This window comes from Chlamydomonas reinhardtii, chromosome 12 (genome assembly GCF_000002595.2).
Source record: "Chlamydomonas reinhardtii strain CC-503 cw92 mt+ chromosome 12, whole genome shotgun sequence".
NCBI classification, from domain to species: Eukaryota; Viridiplantae; Chlorophyta; class Chlorophyceae; order Chlamydomonadales; family Chlamydomonadaceae; genus Chlamydomonas; species Chlamydomonas reinhardtii.
The window spans coordinates 3,183,127-3,199,743 of NC_057015.1; the positions used below are offsets into that span (position 1 = coordinate 3,183,127).

The 16,617-nt window shown below is 63.1% G+C and overlaps 5 protein-coding genes across 7 annotated transcripts; 2 read left to right on the plus strand and 3 right to left on the minus strand.

Annotated features, from left to right (window-relative positions):
• Nucleotides 1-6: 6 nt before the first annotated feature.
• On the minus strand, nt 7-932 carry CHLRE_12g499204v5 (uncharacterized protein). Its single transcript, XM_001702324.2, has 2 exons — nt 382-932; nt 7-253 (listed from the first exon to the last, which is right to left on the minus strand). Exon 1 carries the CDS (start codon nt 773-775, stop codon nt 383-385), a length of 393 nt encoding a protein of 130 aa, XP_001702376.1. The 5' UTR covers nt 776-932; the 3' UTR covers nt 7-253; nt 382.
• A 64-nt stretch (nt 933-996) lies between these two features.
• On the minus strand, nt 997-3,072 carry CHLRE_12g499205v5 (uncharacterized protein). Of its 2 annotated transcripts, none has more exons than XM_043068052.1 (4): nt 2,985-3,072; nt 2,452-2,749; nt 1,923-2,326; nt 997-1,713 (listed from the first exon to the last, which is right to left on the minus strand). In XM_043068052.1, the coding sequence occupies exons 1-4, from the start codon at nt 2,994-2,996 to the stop codon at nt 1,057-1,059; spliced, it is 1,371 nt and encodes a 456-aa protein (XP_042918315.1). In that variant the 5' UTR covers nt 2,997-3,072; the 3' UTR covers nt 997-1,056. The 2 variants fall into 2 exon arrangements, with proteins under 2 accessions (XP_042918315.1, XP_042918314.1); XM_043068051.1 differs by lacking the exon at nt 2,985-3,072 and adding an exon at nt 2,879-2,982 and having other exon boundaries at nt 2,452-2,762.
• Nucleotides 3,073-4,392: 1,320 nt separating this feature from the next.
• Nucleotides 4,393-8,682, minus strand: CHLRE_12g499150v5 (uncharacterized protein). 2 transcript variants are annotated; one of them, XM_001702325.2, is made up of 6 exons: nt 8,294-8,682; nt 7,911-7,961; nt 6,936-6,977; nt 6,120-6,161; nt 5,720-5,831; nt 4,393-5,509 (listed from the first exon to the last, which is right to left on the minus strand). In XM_001702325.2, exons 1-6 carry the CDS (start codon nt 8,460-8,462, stop codon nt 5,119-5,121), a joined length of 807 nt encoding a protein of 268 aa, XP_001702377.2. In that variant the 5' UTR covers nt 8,463-8,682; the 3' UTR covers nt 4,393-5,118. The 2 variants fall into 2 exon arrangements, with proteins under 2 accessions (XP_001702377.2, XP_042918316.1); XM_043068048.1 differs by lacking the exon at nt 6,936-6,977.
• A 170-nt stretch (nt 8,683-8,852) lies between these two features.
• Nucleotides 8,853-10,224, plus strand: CHLRE_12g499152v5 (uncharacterized protein). Its single transcript, XM_043068049.1, has 2 exons — nt 8,853-9,543; nt 9,741-10,224. Exons 1-2 carry the CDS (start codon nt 9,442-9,444, stop codon nt 9,984-9,986), a joined length of 348 nt encoding a protein of 115 aa, XP_042918317.1. The 5' UTR covers nt 8,853-9,441; the 3' UTR covers nt 9,987-10,224.
• A 1,318-nt stretch (nt 10,225-11,542) lies between these two features.
• CHLRE_12g499100v5 (uncharacterized protein) lies at nt 11,543-16,597 on the plus strand. Its single transcript, XM_043068047.1, has 13 exons — nt 11,543-11,887; nt 12,067-12,204; nt 12,327-12,370; nt 12,565-12,841; nt 13,137-13,267; nt 13,476-13,623; nt 13,850-14,086; nt 14,213-14,368; nt 14,579-14,761; nt 14,899-15,081; nt 15,249-15,821; nt 15,997-16,026; nt 16,124-16,597. The coding sequence occupies exons 1-13, from the start codon at nt 11,642-11,644 to the stop codon at nt 16,187-16,189; spliced, it is 2,412 nt and encodes an 803-aa protein (XP_042918318.1). The 5' UTR covers nt 11,543-11,641; the 3' UTR covers nt 16,190-16,597.
• Nucleotides 16,598-16,617: the final 20 nt, after the last annotated feature.

Here is a 16,617-nt window from a genome sequence, read left to right on the forward strand (position 1 = left end):
GACGGAGATGCCATAACTCATCAGGTCCTCGTCCCCAGCTGCCACTCCACATCCTCAAGACACGCCAGCAGCAGCAAGCGCCGCCTGTCCTCCAGGTCCGTTATTGAAGTTGATGCAAAACCACGTATGCTGGCACCGCTTCCGGCCTTGGACGCCGCTGCCGGGGCCCTCTTGGGTGGTCCGGGCGGAATAAGTCGTCCTCCCGCAACACCGTCAGCTTTCGCGGGAGGTAGCAGCAGGTGGTGCCAGTGTTCTGCGGAAGGCAGAATGAGAAACAATACGAGGGACGATTAATGTTGAGAGGCCCATGATTCCTGGCGGAGGGTTCATGTCAAGCTTTCAGCCAATTTCGGTTCACCCGCTTTTCCCGCTTCCGCTTACCTTATGGCTTGACCACCTTCCAGAGACCCGCGGTGATGGTCCCGAGCGGACTCTCCGGCGTGACGCTCAGGAGCATCCCCGCCATCAGGAGAAACAGGTAGAGCCGCAGCTCCTTCACCTCCTCCTTCAGCTCCTCCTTCAGCTCCTTGATGTCCTGCTTAGTTGCAACGCTGGACTTCGAAGGGATAAAATTGGCGAGGATGGCATCAACGTGCTTGTCGGGAATTCCAGCTAAGATTAAAGTTGCTCGCGTTTCCAGCACAGGCGCCGCGGCATCTGGTGGCAATGCCTTGAGCGTGATGCCCTTCTGGTGCTGCGGCCGTTCGTGAGCGACGAGGACACAGCGGGGGGTTGCTGTGCCACGAGTCAGGGTAGCAGGGTACCAGGGCTTCATACTCTAAAGAGCAGGTTAAATTGGAAACTATATTACAGTGAAAACTAGCGTAAAGCATGCTTGTACCGACATGTCCCCGCCTGGTCGCAACCAGGGCGGAGCGATGGGGCCCCAATCGAGCGACCAATGTGCTTTGCTGCTTAGGCCGCGGTTTTTGGCCATACTTGCACTAAGAAAGCCCCCGCACGGGGGCATAGCAATAGACTCGGTGGCCGCGGCCCATCGCGACTGAATCGACCACCCGCCCAACCCGCACCGGCCAGTACCGGGCCTACAGTGGCCTACGCGCCAGCACGGGCGCCCGCCGTGCCCCTGCCCTTCCAGGGCCACGCTAGCGACCTGCCACCGCCACCGCCGCCTTGCTCCGCCCCGGCCTCCGCTGGCGGGCCATCCCCGGTCCCCGCTCCAAAGGTGTCCAACACCCAAGACGCCGCCTGCAGCTGCCCGCCGCGCGCCGCCCCCACCAGCATCGCGCCCGCTCCGTCAGAAACCGCACGCAGCACGGCGGCACCAGCGCCGCCCGCCTCATCCTCGCCAAACTCGCCATCACTGCCAAGGGCTTCGTCGTCCGTGTCGGTGTCACTGCTGCTGCCGTCGTCATCGCGCGCCACGCGCGGGTCAGCGGCGGGTGTATGGGCACCAGCGCCACCACCCAGCCCTGCTGCTGTTGCTGCTGCCGCTACAGCTGCAGATGCAGCTGCGGACGCGGCGGCCCTGTTGAGCGCCCAATCCAGCACCCCCTGCAACACGGCCAGCTGGCCCGCCTCAGCAGCCGCCATCAGCGCCGGCCGCACGCTGAAGCCGTGCGGCAGCTCCAGCCGCTCCAATCGCCGGCGGTTTCGGTTGAGGAGGTAGGGAACCGCCGTCACATTGTTGGCGCGCACCGCCTGTCCGAATACGGCTGCGCCGGAGATGGGATAGCGCCGGCGGCGCAGCCACTGTAGCCGAGTCAGGGCGTGGTCAGCCGCGGGGCTGCCCGGACCGCGGCGGCGGTGACGACGCCGTCGCCACTGCTGCGGGGCGCTGCCGCCTCGGCCGCTGCCGCCGCCGCTCGTCGCGGCGAGGCGCTGCTGCCGCGGCTGCTGCCGCCATTGCTGCTGCTGCCGCAGCTCCTGGAGCCGCTGCTGCCGCCGCCGGTGCCGCTCACGTGCCCCGTGATGGGCCCCACCCGCGCGGCCGAGTCCACCGGCTTCAACTGCAGCGTCGGCATGCTGCTGCCTGCTGCCTCTCTCCCACCTGCCTGCGTCGCCACCCACACAGCCTCGCTCCCCATCCCACCACCACCCAACCCAACCCTTCTTGGCCCTGCTCCTGCGCCTGCTGCTCTGCTCCGTGCCGGCCGTGGCCGGTACGCCGCCGCTCGCTCCGCCACCACCGCCAACCCGAACCGCTCCACCGGCCGCAGCCCCACTGACTCCAGAAACTCCACCTTGGCCCGCCAGTCGGGAGTGGCGCTGGCTGCCGCCGCCGCCAGCACGCGGCCGCGCCATGTGGTGGCACGGAGCGCGTCCACCAGCGCCGCCGCCTGGCGGCCGAGGCCGCCGAGCTCGGCTGCGCCGCGGTGCCGTTGGTGTCCAGCAGCATGCCGGCGGAGGCAGCAGGTGAGCGCGGCGAGGCCAGAGCGGCGCCGGGGCTGCGTGGCGGCCCCGAGGACCGCGGCGGCGGCAGTGGCGCACCCGTAGCGCGGCTGCACCAGGCTTCCCTTCCTGCCGCCGCCTCCTTAGCTGCAGCCATCACCGCCGCCGCTGCCGCCTCCACCGCCTCCTCGCTGCTGCCGGCGTGCGCCACGAAGAAGTCGTACAGCCGCCGCAGCAGCGGCAGGCAGCAACCCTCCGCCGCCGCCTCCAGCAGCTCCGCAGCCTCCAGCGCCGCCTCCGGGTCAGTGTCTAGGTCGGGCCAGCCTGCACCGCCGCCGCCGCTGCCGCCGCGACCGCCGCCGCCAGGGAAGCCCCCGCCCAGCCCCTGACGGCCAGGCTGCAGGCGCAGGCTGCATCAGCCACACAACCACGTGCTCCTGGCCGTTGCGCAGCGCCGCCGCCAGCGCCTTGCGCCACCAGGCGGCAGCACCGCCGCCGCCGCCGGCCCGGCCAGCAGCGGCGCCGCGCTCCGCGCAGCCGCGCGCCAGCAGCCACTTCAGCAAGTAAGTCGATGAAGCCGCCGGCAGCGGCTGCGGCCATCAGGCCCGAGCCCTCCAGCGGGCAGATCACACCGATTCTGGCATGGTGCGGCACGCGTGTCGTGTTTGCACCGGCTTCCCCCCCGGATTTCGTGGCCCAGCGTATTATGCACCGTATTTTAACGTACTGTACTAGAAATCCTAGTACGCTGTATTAATACGCGTATTATGGAGAGAGGGTCGCGTACTAGGCAACCCTGCAATTCATGATGTCAGACGAATAGCCGGCACGGTGGCACGTATGGCCCTAATTCTGGAAGGGTGTACACGGGGCGCGTTTTGCCTAAAAGAATGCGTATCCAATACGGGGAGCAGATTGAACGTGTATGGGGGGGGGTTCGAGTTCGGGGAGTCTGAAGTTACTGAGTTTACAGAGGCGGGGTGGGACTGGGTGGCGTGCTGTATGGCCGAACTCTGACGTATAAGGCACCCCAACCCCCCTCTTAACGAAGTGCTTGCGAGTGAATGCGAATGCAAGACGCCGTCGCGAGCTCCAGGCTAGCAATAAACATCACGAAAGAAGTTAGTGTCAGCGGCAATGCGGTTACTTGTTACCTTCGAGACGAGACACCGGTGCGCGCTCCACGCTGCTCCGCATTCGGCACGCCAAACGGAGTCCGAGTGTCGTGGAGACTGCTGCCGCTTGCAGGGGCGGACGCGTTCCAGCTCGCAACTAGGCTGCTGCCATTCGCCGCGACAACGCGAAACCCACAAAATGCACCCACCTGGAACGGAGCCAGGCATCCGCGGGCGCCCATGGAGCATATGCGTGGGCAAGCGGAAAGAAACGGGAGAAGAAAGAAGCGGCGTGGCGGATGTCAGTAGCCGATGCCGGGCAAAGCTGCCGAGCAAGTGAAGCAGGGTGGCTGCCTAGCTGGGGCCGGGCTGATTAGAGGGCTGAACGGCGGCTGCACCGGGCGAGCTGTACTGGTAGTATGTACTGGCGCCGGCCAAGCGTGGTAAGTATGGGCGCCGCTGCATGGATCCCGCCCCCATGTGCCGCGGCGAGGCTGGCGACGATGCAGTGGCGTACAGCTGACAGCTGAGACGGACGGGCGCGGACCGCTGTGCGGTTCCCCACACCCGTCCCCCTCAGCCGTGCAGGACAGCAGGTGTCGTGGCAGTCGGCACCTGCACGAGTGTGAGAAGGTAGTTGTATGGAGGCCTGCTCGGAAGCTACCTGACTGTAGTGACACACATGGGCAGTTGGCGCTAGTCGGTAGGGGCGCCAGTGGGAGTGGGCAGTCGAGTGTGGTAATTGCTAAGCCGCAGCAGAGCACGGGATCGGCAGCGGCGGCTGAAGCCAAGGACGAGAGGCTGGCCGCACAGTGGCAGACTGGCAGTGCGTCGTCGTGCGCGCGCTGGGTCACAAGCTGCATGTAAACTCAGGGAGCACAGGAGCATAAGCACCCCCATTCGGGGACCAAACTAGCTGCATATATAAGTGTTGCAGGCGTTATAAGGGCCCCCCGGCCCGGGCCTAGTTTTCTACAAGGACAGGAATGCACGTCGTGCTCACCACCTTGTAACCACACACACACAACTCAGAGAGACGCATGGGGCTGACCCGGTTTCCATACGCTGGTTTTGCACGGCTGAAACTGGGATCTACCTCCAGAAGCCGAAACTGGAGCGGAACTCACATGAAACATGAAACTCAGCCAAAATGGAGGTGTCAATTAGAGTAAAACTTTGGGCATTTCTCATCCCAGACGTTGACATACAAGGTGGTCTCCCGTGACAAGGCAAGTGGCCAAGTCTACACCGCGTGTACTGTCTGAGGCCGAAGGTTTCGAAACAACGCCTCATCTCCCAGACGTTGCTGGATTCGGTTTGAACAGGCACCGCCCACCAAGTTGCGTCCAATCACGTCAAGCTAAAGCATCCCGCCAGATAAATCAACATGCCATACTTGCATAGACGTCACTAATCGCACCATGGCAGGCCTTAACCTGCGCGCCGGGGCGGCGCTCTTCTCCTCCTCGACATGGCCCTGTCCGCCCCCTCCGCTCCGCACATGCGTGCCACCACAGTAGCTGGTGGTGGGCTTGGGGCGGCGACCACCGCCACCACCAGCTGGCCCGGCACCAATCCCTGTACCCCCAAAAGCCCATTACCCCGCCCTTGTTGCCTCCCACAGCTTCCAGCCGCCCAAATGACACCACCATCACTCGGCGTGCGACGAAGACGCTCTCGACTTGCCCAGGCTGGATTTGCTGGGCCGTTCCCGCCGCTCCGCTTCCGTGTTAGCTTTCTCCAGCGCCCGCCGCACGTCCGTAGTAGCGTAGACAGCAGTCAGCCACCCCTCGTTGTACATGTCCAGCAGCTCCCGGTCGCGGGTGAGAGGGTTGAATGGGTCCGACGTCACCTCCACCCGCGCGGCGTCCGCTTCCGCGGCTTTCGCAAACGCCGTACTTGCCTCTGCGCCAGGGGCGCGGACCGGCACCTGTGTCGCCAGCCAGCTTGCGAAGCCCTTCAGAGTTTGCTTGCCCACGTCATCAGTCTTGAGCAGGAGCGTGAAGTCGGAGCGTGATGTCGACACGTGCCTGACCTCGCCCCTGATGCGCGTCAACACAAAGAACTTGTCATCGTTCGCACACGGAAAGACATGTGAGCATGGGCTTTGCCCCTAGCACGGACCCCTGAGTAATACTTGAAAGGCAGATTTGGGATCTAACCCAGCAAGCAGACATCAGAAGACTACTCTGAAGTCGCCGTGGGGCTTCGCCAAAGGGGCAGGTCGGCATGATGGGCCTGAGGGTGCCCACCTGAATCCGTTGGCCTTTGCGTGAGAGACAAGCCTCATGGCCACGTCGACGCCATCGTACAGCGTGAAGGTCATGCAGTAGAGGGCGGATGGGAAGAGGTCCGCGAAGTAGCCTACAGGGCAAAGGACGCGTGTGGCCCTGGGTCCCCTGCTAGGCCCTCAAAGATCTCAACAATACTACGCAAGCCTCCTGGTCTTTGCCGCGACTGGAGAAGGCCAACATCGTAGGCATTGCGCCTTGCATCGCTGCAACATGCCCCCTCACATAACTCACTCGAACGACAGACTGCAGCTGCAGGGGTCATCCAGCTCCTTGTTGGGAACCCCGCCGCTGAGACCCCCTGACCCGCGCCCGACAGGCACCAATCCAAGCAACTAACAAACAAGTCGACAGCACCTACCAGCGTCTGCGGTGCCTCCTAAGCTCTGCCCTGCCGCCACGCCTGTTGAATGAAAGAAGGAATGAATGAATGACGAACGCGGAAATACGGAAGCCAGAGAGCGTGCGAAAGAAGTTCCGTCCAGACCTGCTGGTCATTCCCACACTTCGGATGCACATGTCCGGACAGCCAGCCTGTGCACCCCGCACACGCCGCCAAAGGAGCGCCCATAAGGTCTACGTCATAGCAGTAGGTTACTGCTCGGAGCTCGGACCTAAACCACGCGGACAAACGGGCAGAGAAACTGCAACAACATGAGGACCTCGTTGCCGCTCTCCGCGACGCAGGCTGGGACGTGATGTACAGCCCAGACACTGTAGTTAGCCTTGGCCATACCGGCACGGTCACACCCCACCTTCATGCCTCCATAAAACGCTAGGATGCCCCACACAGTCCGCACACCGCACATGCCGTAAAGGAGTTCAGCACGCCGTCCACACCACAACCGCCATCGCAGCCCTCCGCCGCGAAATCTACAGCCACAAATGGCCCGGGAGACCACCATGAAACCGTATGACCCGCTGTGGGAAAGGGGTCAGGCCCAGTACGCCTAGGCGCACTGGCAACCTCCCCTCTCTCACTTGGGGGACAGGGGCCCAGCGGCGGAGACCATCTATGCGATGGTCTCTCATGCCTTCACGCCCCTACCGCCGCAGAACACGCCCTGTCATGCAGGGAGTACTTATTATTACTATTATGGATCCCCGCGACGGCCAGCGTATTGTGCGTAGGCACATTCGCCGGTAAGCCAATCCCTAAGCCAGGATATACACTCACCAGCTCCCACCGCGGTCTCTGCGCCCTGGGAAGCTGCCGCGCCTGCAGAACCGGGAGGCACAAGCAAATTACGACATGCACTCCGCTGCGCGTTTCATGCCTTAGTGAACCTCAACAACACATCACGTGGAAAGCCTCGAAAGCCCCACTGACTGCCATCGTAGTCTCTATGCCCGCTCATCTGCTCCTGTGGGACCATTCGCGCACTCCATGCCAGCACTCCCGTGAGACCAAGTAAGGTAAGCATTTAAGATCAGAATTCTACTACGGACGGCTTTCAGCTGTTTGAGGAGGGTGTCGTGGAGAGGCGGACTTCGTGGAAAGGACAAAAAACGTCGCCATCGTAAACGATTAGAGGTAAGATAGCCAATCACCGTGTCACTGGTTGTGTCCACAGACAAAGGTCCCCCCCACACACACACACACACAGGCAGAGGTCAGATGCCACAATTGCCAACCAGCCATGCAGGCTTGAGGGGGCCGTAGCTCAGCTATATGTGTTTGCGCGTACGTGCGTGTGTGTGTGTGTGTGTGTGTGTGTGTGTGTGTGTGTGTGTGTGTGTGTGTGTGTGTTAAACACAAAAACAAACGGAACAAAGCCGCTGAACACGCGTGCGCAGTTACGGACCAATACCGTGTGTGTGTGTGTGTGTGTGTGTGTGTGTGTGTGTGTGTGTGTGTGTGTGTGTGTGTGTGTGTGTGTGTGTGTGTGTGTGTGTGTGTGTGTGTGTGTGTGTGTGTGTGTGTGTGTGTGTGTGTGTGTGTGTGTGTGTGCGTGTGCGGGACGAGAGCGTGTCCCATCCAGGGGAGGATGTCTCCGCTGGTCAAACCCTGGGTGGCTCCTCCGTTGTGACACCCCTCCCCAGTACCACTGTCCCTACTCTGGGCGTGTGCGCGCTCTTCATAGTTAATCACCGCGTAGTGTTAGATCTGCCGGTTTTTTCCCCAGGCCAAGCAAGAACACACCTAACTCACCGGCCCCGGCCGCGCTCCCTACGCCCAGGCCAGCCGCCGCGCCTGCGTCACCTGAAAGCGACCAAAACGCACATCCAAACAGAATGCACATGTGAAAGAAAAGCACACGCTGCCTGGTGTAGTCTGGTGGCCGGGAAGGGATAGAGTGCAGCACCTCAACCGTCCAACAAAGCCGGTGTCTGCCCCAACCTTACTGTGCACCAGCGGCCACCCTTTGAGCTGCGGCGTGTCGTGACCAGCCGCTACTCTTACGCGCATATGCAAGTTGGCAAATGTAATAATGCTGCACAACAAGGTCAAGCGGCTGCACTGGATGGGGCGAGGGCGGAGCGACTTCACATATCCGATCATCCGTATCACGTACCACGGCTGATGTTGCGCACCTTGCCGCAGAAGATGCTTCACAGCTGCGACAGAAGTTGCCTCGTTGCCCCAAAAGAAGAGCGCAGCGTTGGGCATGCGCGCGAGAATCGCTATGGCTTGCCCCTTCTCATCATCAGACAAGGGCAGGTTGTATAGCTTGAAAACCCATGCTGGTACAGCTTCCGCCATCCTGGCTTTCAAGCCTTGCAGCGGCAAAGGGCTTGCCCTGCTGGTGCCTGTTGATTTGCGTTATGGCAAATTCTACCGCGGAAACAATAGTTGGATACTCGCTCTGCTGATTGATGTTACAAATTCATGCAAACGAGCCACGAAGCTCATGGACCGCTGTAAGAAGTAGTCTCAAAAGGATTCTTCAAAAAAGCAAAACAGTTCATGCAACAATATATCTAAAATGGTCGCGCCGTAAGGTCGTTACCTTACGGCGTGTCATTGACACGCGCTCAACCCCGACTCAGGGACTGGCCAGATCGCGTCCACCATAGTCGCGGGAGTAGGCGGGAGACCTCCCACAGCGTGCTTCTGATATCATCGTACGCCTTGCAGCACATGCCTTTCGTCCTCTATACGCTTCTCCCCATCAGCGTGGCAAAGCGGACACATTCTGTGCACTCTCGCTGTGCGCACCCTGTGCGCACCCTTCTATGCGGCCGGCATTCTATGCGTGCTAGCGACTACGACGTCTCTTAGTGTCGCGCACATTCGCGTTCGCGCTTCGACAGCACTACGCGCCTGCTTCGCAAATCGCTAGAAAGGCCTCATGGACTTGCGGAATCTTGCCTCTGCAGCAAGTCTCGCAACCGTGTGCGCGAACGTGTATGGGGGGGTTGGTTTGAGTCAGGGGATTCTGAAGTTACTGTTAAACGAGGCAGCCGTGTACGCGGTCTTGAGGAAAATGCCCTTCTCTTCGCAATGCTGCTTCAGCCGCTGCAGGCTTGGCTGCAGGGTTTGGGCGTCTACGGGCCGCTTCCTTTTCGGGCTGAGCCCCCACAGCCACCTTGTGCATCGGGTGGACAGGATGGGGCTCGTGTACAGGTAGCAGGGTAGCCAGCAAGGTTAACACTGTACTCCTGCCCCCTCCCTCCGTGTGTGCGAAGTGCGGGCGGCGCTTACTCGGCAACGGGCAGCGCTGCCTGCAGGCGGTCGTACCATGGGGGGGCTTACGTGCTCACCAAGTCCAAGTGTGCAACCACTGCGGGACGGTGTGGGTGAGTCCACTTTGTGGGCGGGCGGCTGGCTGGGCGATGGATGGGTGGCTGGGTGGCGGCTCAGTGGGGCTCAGAACTGGCTCAGTGGGTGATGGCTGGCTGGGTGACGGCTCAGTGGGGCTCAGTGGGGCTCAGTCGTGGGCTCAGTGGGGCTCAGTGGGTGATGGCTGGGTGACGGCTGGGTGACGGCTCAGTCGTGGGCTCAGTGGGACTCACTCACTCTACCCTCCCGACGGTGCAGGGATGTGACGTCAACTCCGCAACCAACATCCGGCACGCGCTGGTGGAGGTGCTGCTGGGGCACAAGCGACCTGCATCGCTGCAGACTGGCGGCGGCGGCGGCGGTGGCGGCGGCGGCAGCGGCGGCGGCGGCAGCGGCAGCAGCGGGGGCGCGTGCGCGCATCTTGGTAGCAGAGGGGGCGGGAAAGGCCACGTGGAGGAGGAGAGCGCAGCGCCGCCCAAGAAGCGGCGCAAGCGCGCAGGCTGAGGAGCCGGCTGGTGTCTAGGTAGCGGTTCGCGGTGGGGCAGGCGTCGCGGCATGACAAGTAGTGCGGCTGTTGACAACTGTGCTACGTCTGGCTGCGGTTGGCTCTGCTGTGGCATCGCGATTGCTAGGCACCTGTTTTGGCTATGTGCCTGTGGAAACCGACCCCGGCTATGTCCGGGCGATGAGGTTGTTCGGCCTCAGACTGTGGAGGGGCTCAGCCCCTTTTCCCGTGACCGGGGAACACTTGTCGCTCTCTTCTCACCCTTGGCTGCGCCCTCCATGCTAATGGACAGCCACTTTACGCATAAGCTTTGGCACCAAGCAACGCTAGCTGTGTAGTACACGGCCAGCCAAGCCTGCCACACCAGTACCCGACCGCGCCATGCTTTTGTGTCTTTTGCACCTCCCCGACCGCCCGCCTCTCCCCTCCTATAGCCGCTGGACCCCAGGCCCAACCCTGCGTTGTCGTAAGTTGGCGCTGCTAGCTGTAAGACTGTAAGTAGGACTGAGTAGCTCCCCTACCTCCCCCGCTGGCCCACAATGGCAAGAGAAGCGCGCAGGAGCATCCACGGCTTTTTACAGGTTGATGCGGCTATGCGTCTGGCCCACAACGGCAAGAGAAGCGCGCAGGAGCATCCACGGCTTTTTACAGGTTGATGCGGCTATGCGTCTGGCACTACCACGCCTCCCCCAGCTGCGTGTCTGGTCGCCACCACTCACGCCGCCTCATCACTTGAAGCCACCTCACCGCACCCACCACCCACCGCCACCGCACGGTGCGGTAGTCCCCTACCTAGCGGTACTTGATGGACACCCAGATGTCACTGGTGTCGTGCATCACCTGAAAGCAAAACAAAAGGAATCGTTTTTGCACTGTGAACTGTAAGAAGGCCTGGCGCCCCCCTCCAGCGCTCGATGCGACCGCAATGGCTTCCGCCCCTCCTCCTTTCGGGGGAAGGGGCAAGCCAACCTTGGGGACCCCCGACCCCGACAACCGACCCTGAATTTGGGGGCCCATAACTTTGCAATTACTACCCTGATTGAAACTCTGAAAGTGGATTTGGAATCCTCTCGTCAAGCTCTTCCATTTTAGAACATGGGGCCTTTCCCAGTCGAAACTACCCCCCCTGATGTGCAGCCACGGAAGTACATTACCCCAGGTCTGCGCTCAAGGCTGCGTAGGGAGGGGGCTGGGGACTACAATTGCAGCAGAAATCCATGATCATGCGCGCCGGACGCGTTGCTCAAGTACGCGAAGCTGAAAGTCTGGAGGCTACTCCAAAGTGTGGTGTGCGGTTTCAGTTGCAACTTGCACGGGCACTTATGTAAATTGCCTGTCGTCGCTACGCCGCTACCTGGTTATGTATGCGGATAGCCCATGGGGTACGCGCAAGGACACTGCGAAAGTCGGAGGGCAGACGTGGTTCAGACGGTGAGGGGCCCGAAGGTGGAGGGGAGATGGAGTCGCAGGGGTGCCCGCCGCCCGCGATCCTGAAGCTTGAGCTCAATCGAGCCATCTCCTATTTGTTGTATGTAGAACATTGAGCGGGATGATCGTTTACAAACGAAGGAGAAACATGCTCGCAACAGCTCGCGAAGCCCCGTAGTTGCGGTCGCTTGCCACTCGTGGCACCTCGAGGAGGATATTGTGAACAATGGATCGCTTGGTGGGAGCCTTATCAAAGGTCAGCGCCACGCTGAATGACACAGCGACGAATGTCCTCAAGGCGCCCGGCGCGCCACCTCCACCAGCCGAAGCGCCAAAGGGAGAGTATCTGCGCCTGCCTGTGGAGTCAGCACGACGGCTACGCTGGTTTGAGAAGGCGGACTTGCAGGCGCTAACTAAATCGAATTTTCGCGAAAAAAGGGAGCTCCTCGATACGGTCGCTGCGTTGAAAAAGGTGATGCTTGGTTGATGCGCAAAAAGAACGTGTGGCCGTAGAAGGAGGGGGCACCCGGTGTGCCTGCGTGCCGGTAACGTTGGAAGACACGGTGGGCGCCAGTCCAACCGGCGGGCTCGGCAATAGATGCCTTTCACAAACTTGCACCTTCCTGACACAATTGATGGCCGGGACTACAGGTCCTGCTGCGGCATGGCGTGGATGAGAGCAAGGTGGACGCGGAGGTGGCTGCGCATCTGCGCGCGGCAGCTGAGGTGGCGGAGGCGCACGAGGGCGTGGCGTCCGTCTTGCTGGCTGCTCTGGAGCCCCACGTTAAGGTACCGTGCTGGTTGGTCATGTTGACTATCTGTGCTGCAACATGTTAATGGCCAGCTGATTTTGTACTTGCATACTTGGACCAAGCACCTTACTAATTCCTGAGCCCTGTGGTGGCGAACAGGAGCTGCGCTTTGAGAACGAACGGCTGAAGGCGGCACTAGCCATGTGAGCGCTGCAGTGCAGGGTTGGGCGTCGCAAACGACATTTTGCGCATGAGGCATGAGGCCCATGCGCAGGAGGCCGCGGGCCCGTGGGCCGCCCCAACACGCGGCTGTTGTACGGCACGCAACACCCCGCGCCCGGCCGCGGCCTGCTACAGTACACTAACAGCCCCTGCCTGGTCCTCTGCTGTGTGCCAGGAACCAAGCCACCACCTCAGCAGCCGGCGCCGCGCCGGCGGCGAACGGTGGCGCGTCGTCTGGCGGCGCCGCCCGGGACTCGGCTGCGGGCACCAACGGCTCCCCCGCTGCCGCGGGTCTGCATGGGGTGTCCAGCTCCGGCGCGCTGGCTGGCGGCCTCTCACGCGGCAGCCTGGCTGCGGCCGCCAGCGGGCCTGTGGTTCCGGTGCTGCACCTGCCGCTGCGGCTGGAGCACCTGGACCTGGCACAGCTGGGCGGCCCCGCGGCAGCGCGCATGGTGAGCAAGATGCGGGGCGTGGCGCGACCGGGGTGGATTGGGAGCTTGGGATGGGTGGGCTTGCAAGTCAGGCATGCAGGAAGGTGGTTGGAGGCGGAGGCGGAGCACAGGGACGTGGGAGGTGATGCAGACGGGTCCAGGCGGGTGTAGGTGTAGGCAGTGGCAGCCAGCAGGCCACCTCGGATCGCTACAGGCGGGTGCGGGTGTTGCGCGCAAGTGAAAAGCGTCCCACCCCCGGACTCCGGAGTATTGCGCCGCGTGACGCCGGGTCGACGGGTAATGCTGGTCGCCGCAGGACCCGGCAGCGAGGCAGCAGATGGCGGCGCTGGAGGTGGAGCTGGAGCGCGCTGGCAAGCAGGTGACGGAGCTGAAGGCGCAGGTGGCCAAGCAGCAGCAGCAGCACCAGGCGGCGGCCTCTCGGCGCAGGTGCGGGCGGGCGCGACGAGTGGGGCAGAGACAATGGGGTGGCGGCCAACGCCTTACCCAAAGCAGACGGGGAGCGCTCCTGGGGTCTGTGAACGTGTCGGTCGAAGCCAGCAGGCAAATGTCTACAATCCACTCTGCCCACACGCTCCATCACAAAACGTCCTGCTCCCTCCTGGCCGCTGCGGTCGTTGATAACGCTGGCGCGCAGGGGCCCGGACGGCGGCGACGCGGTGGGGCTGGCGGCGCTTCAGGACATGGTGCTGGAGGCGCAGGAGGCGGCGCGGGAGGAGGCGCGGCGGGCGCAGCGGGCGGAGGCGCGGGCGGGGCGGCTGGAAGGGGAGCTGAAGACGCTGCAGGTGTGACCGGGATTCTAAGATTGGCGATGGAGGTCATGCGTTGGTAGGAGTGCTGGGAGATCTCGGCCGCGGCTTGAACAGCCCTTGTGCTTCGGATGGGAGGACAGCGGTGGTCGTGGGCACCGGCAGGGTCGCCCAATACTGTGATGGGCGGTATGTACAGACCTGTACAGAGGGTGACTGGTTGGGCACCTGACACCCACCCGCCTTCATGATAACCCCACAGGCGCAACAGAAGACGCTGTACAAGGAGCACAGCTCGCTTCAGCAGCAGGTGGCGGTGCTTACCTCGCAACTGGCGGAGGCGCAGGCGGCGGTCAGCAGCGCCAACGCGGCAGAGGAGAGCCGCGCGGCATCGGAGGCGCGCGAGGACCTGGAGGCGCTGCGGGCGGTGAATGCGGGGCTGCAGTCAGACCTGGCAGCGGCACGGGCGAACTATGCAAAGCTGGACGCGGACCTTCAGGTGCGCGGGGATGGGCTGGTGTTTGCGGAGGCATGAGATGTCTTGGGTGCTTCGCGCTAGGCGCTGTTTGTTGTGGGGTTGCGGAGCAACCGCGACGTGTCCTCGCTCTGGCCCTGCCCGCCGCAGCTGTCTCACCAGCGCGAGGCCGCCGCCTCCGCAGCGCTGGCGGAGGCGGAGGCGCTGGCGGGCCGCTGCGACGAGCTGGCTGGCGCCAACATGGCGCTCACGCAGCGGCTGGCGGACAGCCGGTCGGAGCTGGAGATGTGCAGCTACTACAAGAAGGTACGGGTGCTCCGGACCACCTGTGACAGCGCGTAGTAGTCCTGGGTCATAAGAAAGCTTTAGGGAGAAACGGAGGGGTCCATAGTTCCACGCACGAGTTCCACGGCCAGTGGCAGGAACTGGAGCATGGCCGCTATGCAACAGGCGGCGCCGGGGAGCCATTGGGCCTCACCGTTGCATCCTCCTTCCCCCCTCGGCCTCCTGGTGCAGATCTGCTCCGAGCTGACGGAGGCCAAGGGCAAGCTGGAGGGCGACCTACTGGGCCTGGCGCAGCAGCTGGTGGCGGCAGAGCACCGCGTCACCGACCTCAGCGCCCGCCTGGCGGACAGCGAGGAGCTCATGCGGCAGGCGGAGGGCCGCGCGCGGGCGGCGGAGGCGGCCGTTTCGGCAGAGGTGCGCGCCAGCGAGGTTCGCACGGAGCTGGCAAGCCATTACATCGGGAAGCGCGGGAACCTATGGCATGGCAAGCAGCCTGTCAAGCGCAACGATTTGCCTTCATTACGCACATCGCGCCCTCTGCTCCGGCGCAGGTGGAGCGGCGCTGCAGCGCGGTGCTGTCCAGCCGCGCGCTGTGGCCGGCGGCTCTGCGAGAGGAGGTGACGGGGCTGGAGCGCCGCGCCGCAGAGCTGGACGTGGCGCTGGCCACTGCCACGCGAAACGCGGACACGGCGGGGCGTGAGGCGCGGGAGGTGCGGGCGCAGCTGCTGATCAAGGTGAGTGGCGCAGGAGTTGGTGCAGGGTTTGGCGCAGGGGTTGGTGCAGGGTTCTTGAAAGCTTGGACAGTGGACACAGGTGCGCAGAGGGCTGGCATGTGTGCGGAATGCCCGTATCAGTTTTACACTGGGTCGTGTCCTCTTCCCCACCCTTGTTTCTCTCCCAGTCGGACGAGTTGAAGGCGCTTTCTGCCGAGTCCATCGCCGCGGCCAGCGCCGCCGCCGACCAGCTGCAGCACCTGCGCGCGGCGCTGGCCGAGTCACAGGCGCGCGCCGCGGGCCTGAAGGACGCGCTTGAAGCGACGCGCGAAGAGGCGCGGACGGCGGGTGACCGTGCGGTGCGCGACGGGCCGCGGCCGCTGGCAGGCTCCTCTGGCAACCTGCAGCACCGCATCTCATCTTCAGGGAACATGGCCGGGGCAGGGCCCGGCGCCGCTGCCGCCTCAGGCGGAGGCGGCGCCCATGCCTCCGGTCTCGGCCCCTCTCCAGTGGTCAGTGCGCCTACGCCAAGGTGGCAGGTGCAGAACGTGGTGGGCGGCGGAGGGCTGTACAACCTCAGCAACGGTCTGGGACACGGCGGAGTGGGGGGCGGGGCCGGCGGAGACGGCGGCGGCGGCAGCCAGACGCCCACGGACATGGTGTATCTGAAGAACCTGCTGCTCAAGTTCTTGGAGGCGCACCTGCTTAGCAAGACCACTGAGCGGGACGCGCTGCTGCCGGCGGTGGGAACGCTGCTTCAGGTGAGCGAGCGGGGCGGGATGGCGGGACGGACAGCAGTGTCTGGCGTCGCATGGTATTGTCGCTGGCAGGAGTGAAGCAGGGAGAGGTGCCGTCCAGGGTATGAAGGTTGATGGGTAGCGGCTTGATGTGCCGATACCGTACATCCATCATTGCCGCACCCCGCGCTGCTTGCAGGCCTCCCCAGCGGAGTACACAGCGCTTCAGGTGCGGCCGCGTACCAATATCCATTGCAACGCGCGACTTCGCCTTTTCCTCACTACGTTGCCTGACTCCGTCACTCCTTCCGCTTCTTGCCTTGTAGAAAATCCTGAAGGCCACGCAACCGCCCAGCCGGCAAATGCTCTCAGTGTTCGGGCTCTCGCGGTAGCGGGTTGTGTGGCGGTGCCGAACATAGAGCCGTGTCCAGCGTGCGAGTGCCTGACGGGCAGGCGGGCGGTATCGGGTGCCAGGGGTGTCATGCACGCATGTTTCCTAGTGGTGTGCAGCATGAGGGCGACGCAAGCGGGTGTCCTCTCCCACATGAGCTCAAGGAGTCGCTACGTCGCGACTACAACCTCCGCTGCCGTCTGCGCTCGCATACGCATTCGCATTTAAGCATTTCAGTGACGTACGCGCCATGGTAGGTCGGGGTAGGCCGGCAGGCACCCGGTGTAACATGGTCTTCTCCCCTTTCCTCGTTCGTTCCGTATCTCCACACCCCAATGGCCAATGCCGCCGCTGCCCGGACCTCGCTCAGCTAATAAATCCAAGGTGAGACCTGTAATGTCGCACACATACTCAGCCAACAAGGAGGTG

Coding starts and splice junctions, on each gene's coding strand:
- CHLRE_12g499204v5 (XM_001702324.2), bottom strand. CDS start 775: ATGAAGCCCTGGTACCCTGCTACCCTGACTCGTGGCACAGCAACCCCC.
- CHLRE_12g499205v5 (XM_043068051.1), bottom strand. CDS start 2,952: ATGGCCGCAGCCGCTGCCGGCGGCTTCATCGACTTACTTGCTGAAGTG. Junction 2,763..2,878: donor GGCGCGCGGCTGCGCGGAGC/GCGGCGCCGCTG, acceptor TGGCTGATGCAG/CCTGCGCCTGCAGCCTGGCC. Junction 2,327..2,451: donor CTGGTGCAGCCGCGCTACGG/GTGCGCCACTGC, acceptor ACCGCGGCGCAG/CCGAGCTCGGCGGCCTCGGC.
- CHLRE_12g499150v5 (XM_001702325.2), bottom strand. CDS start 8,462: ATGGCGGAAGCTGTACCAGCATGGGTTTTCAAGCTATACAACCTGCCC. Junction 5,832..6,119: donor AGGAGGCACCGCAGACGCTG/GTAGGTGCTGTC, acceptor TTTGCCCTGTAG/GCTACTTCGCGGACCTCTTC. Junction 5,510..5,719: donor GCAAAGGCCAACGGATTCAG/GTGGGCACCCTC, acceptor GACGCGCATCAG/GGGCGAGGTCAGGCACGTGT.
- CHLRE_12g499152v5 (XM_043068049.1), top strand. CDS start 9,442: ATGGGGGGGCTTACGTGCTCACCAAGTCCAAGTGTGCAACCACTGCGG. Junction 9,544..9,740: donor GCTGGCTGGGCGATGGATGG/GTGGCTGGGTGG, acceptor CCGACGGTGCAG/GGATGTGACGTCAACTCCGC.
- CHLRE_12g499100v5 (XM_043068047.1), top strand. CDS start 11,642: ATGGATCGCTTGGTGGGAGCCTTATCAAAGGTCAGCGCCACGCTGAAT. Junction 12,205..12,326: donor CTCTGGAGCCCCACGTTAAG/GTACCGTGCTGG, acceptor GGTGGCGAACAG/GAGCTGCGCTTTGAGAACGA. Junction 16,027..16,123: donor CGGAGTACACAGCGCTTCAG/GTGCGGCCGCGT, acceptor CTTGCCTTGTAG/AAAATCCTGAAGGCCACGCA.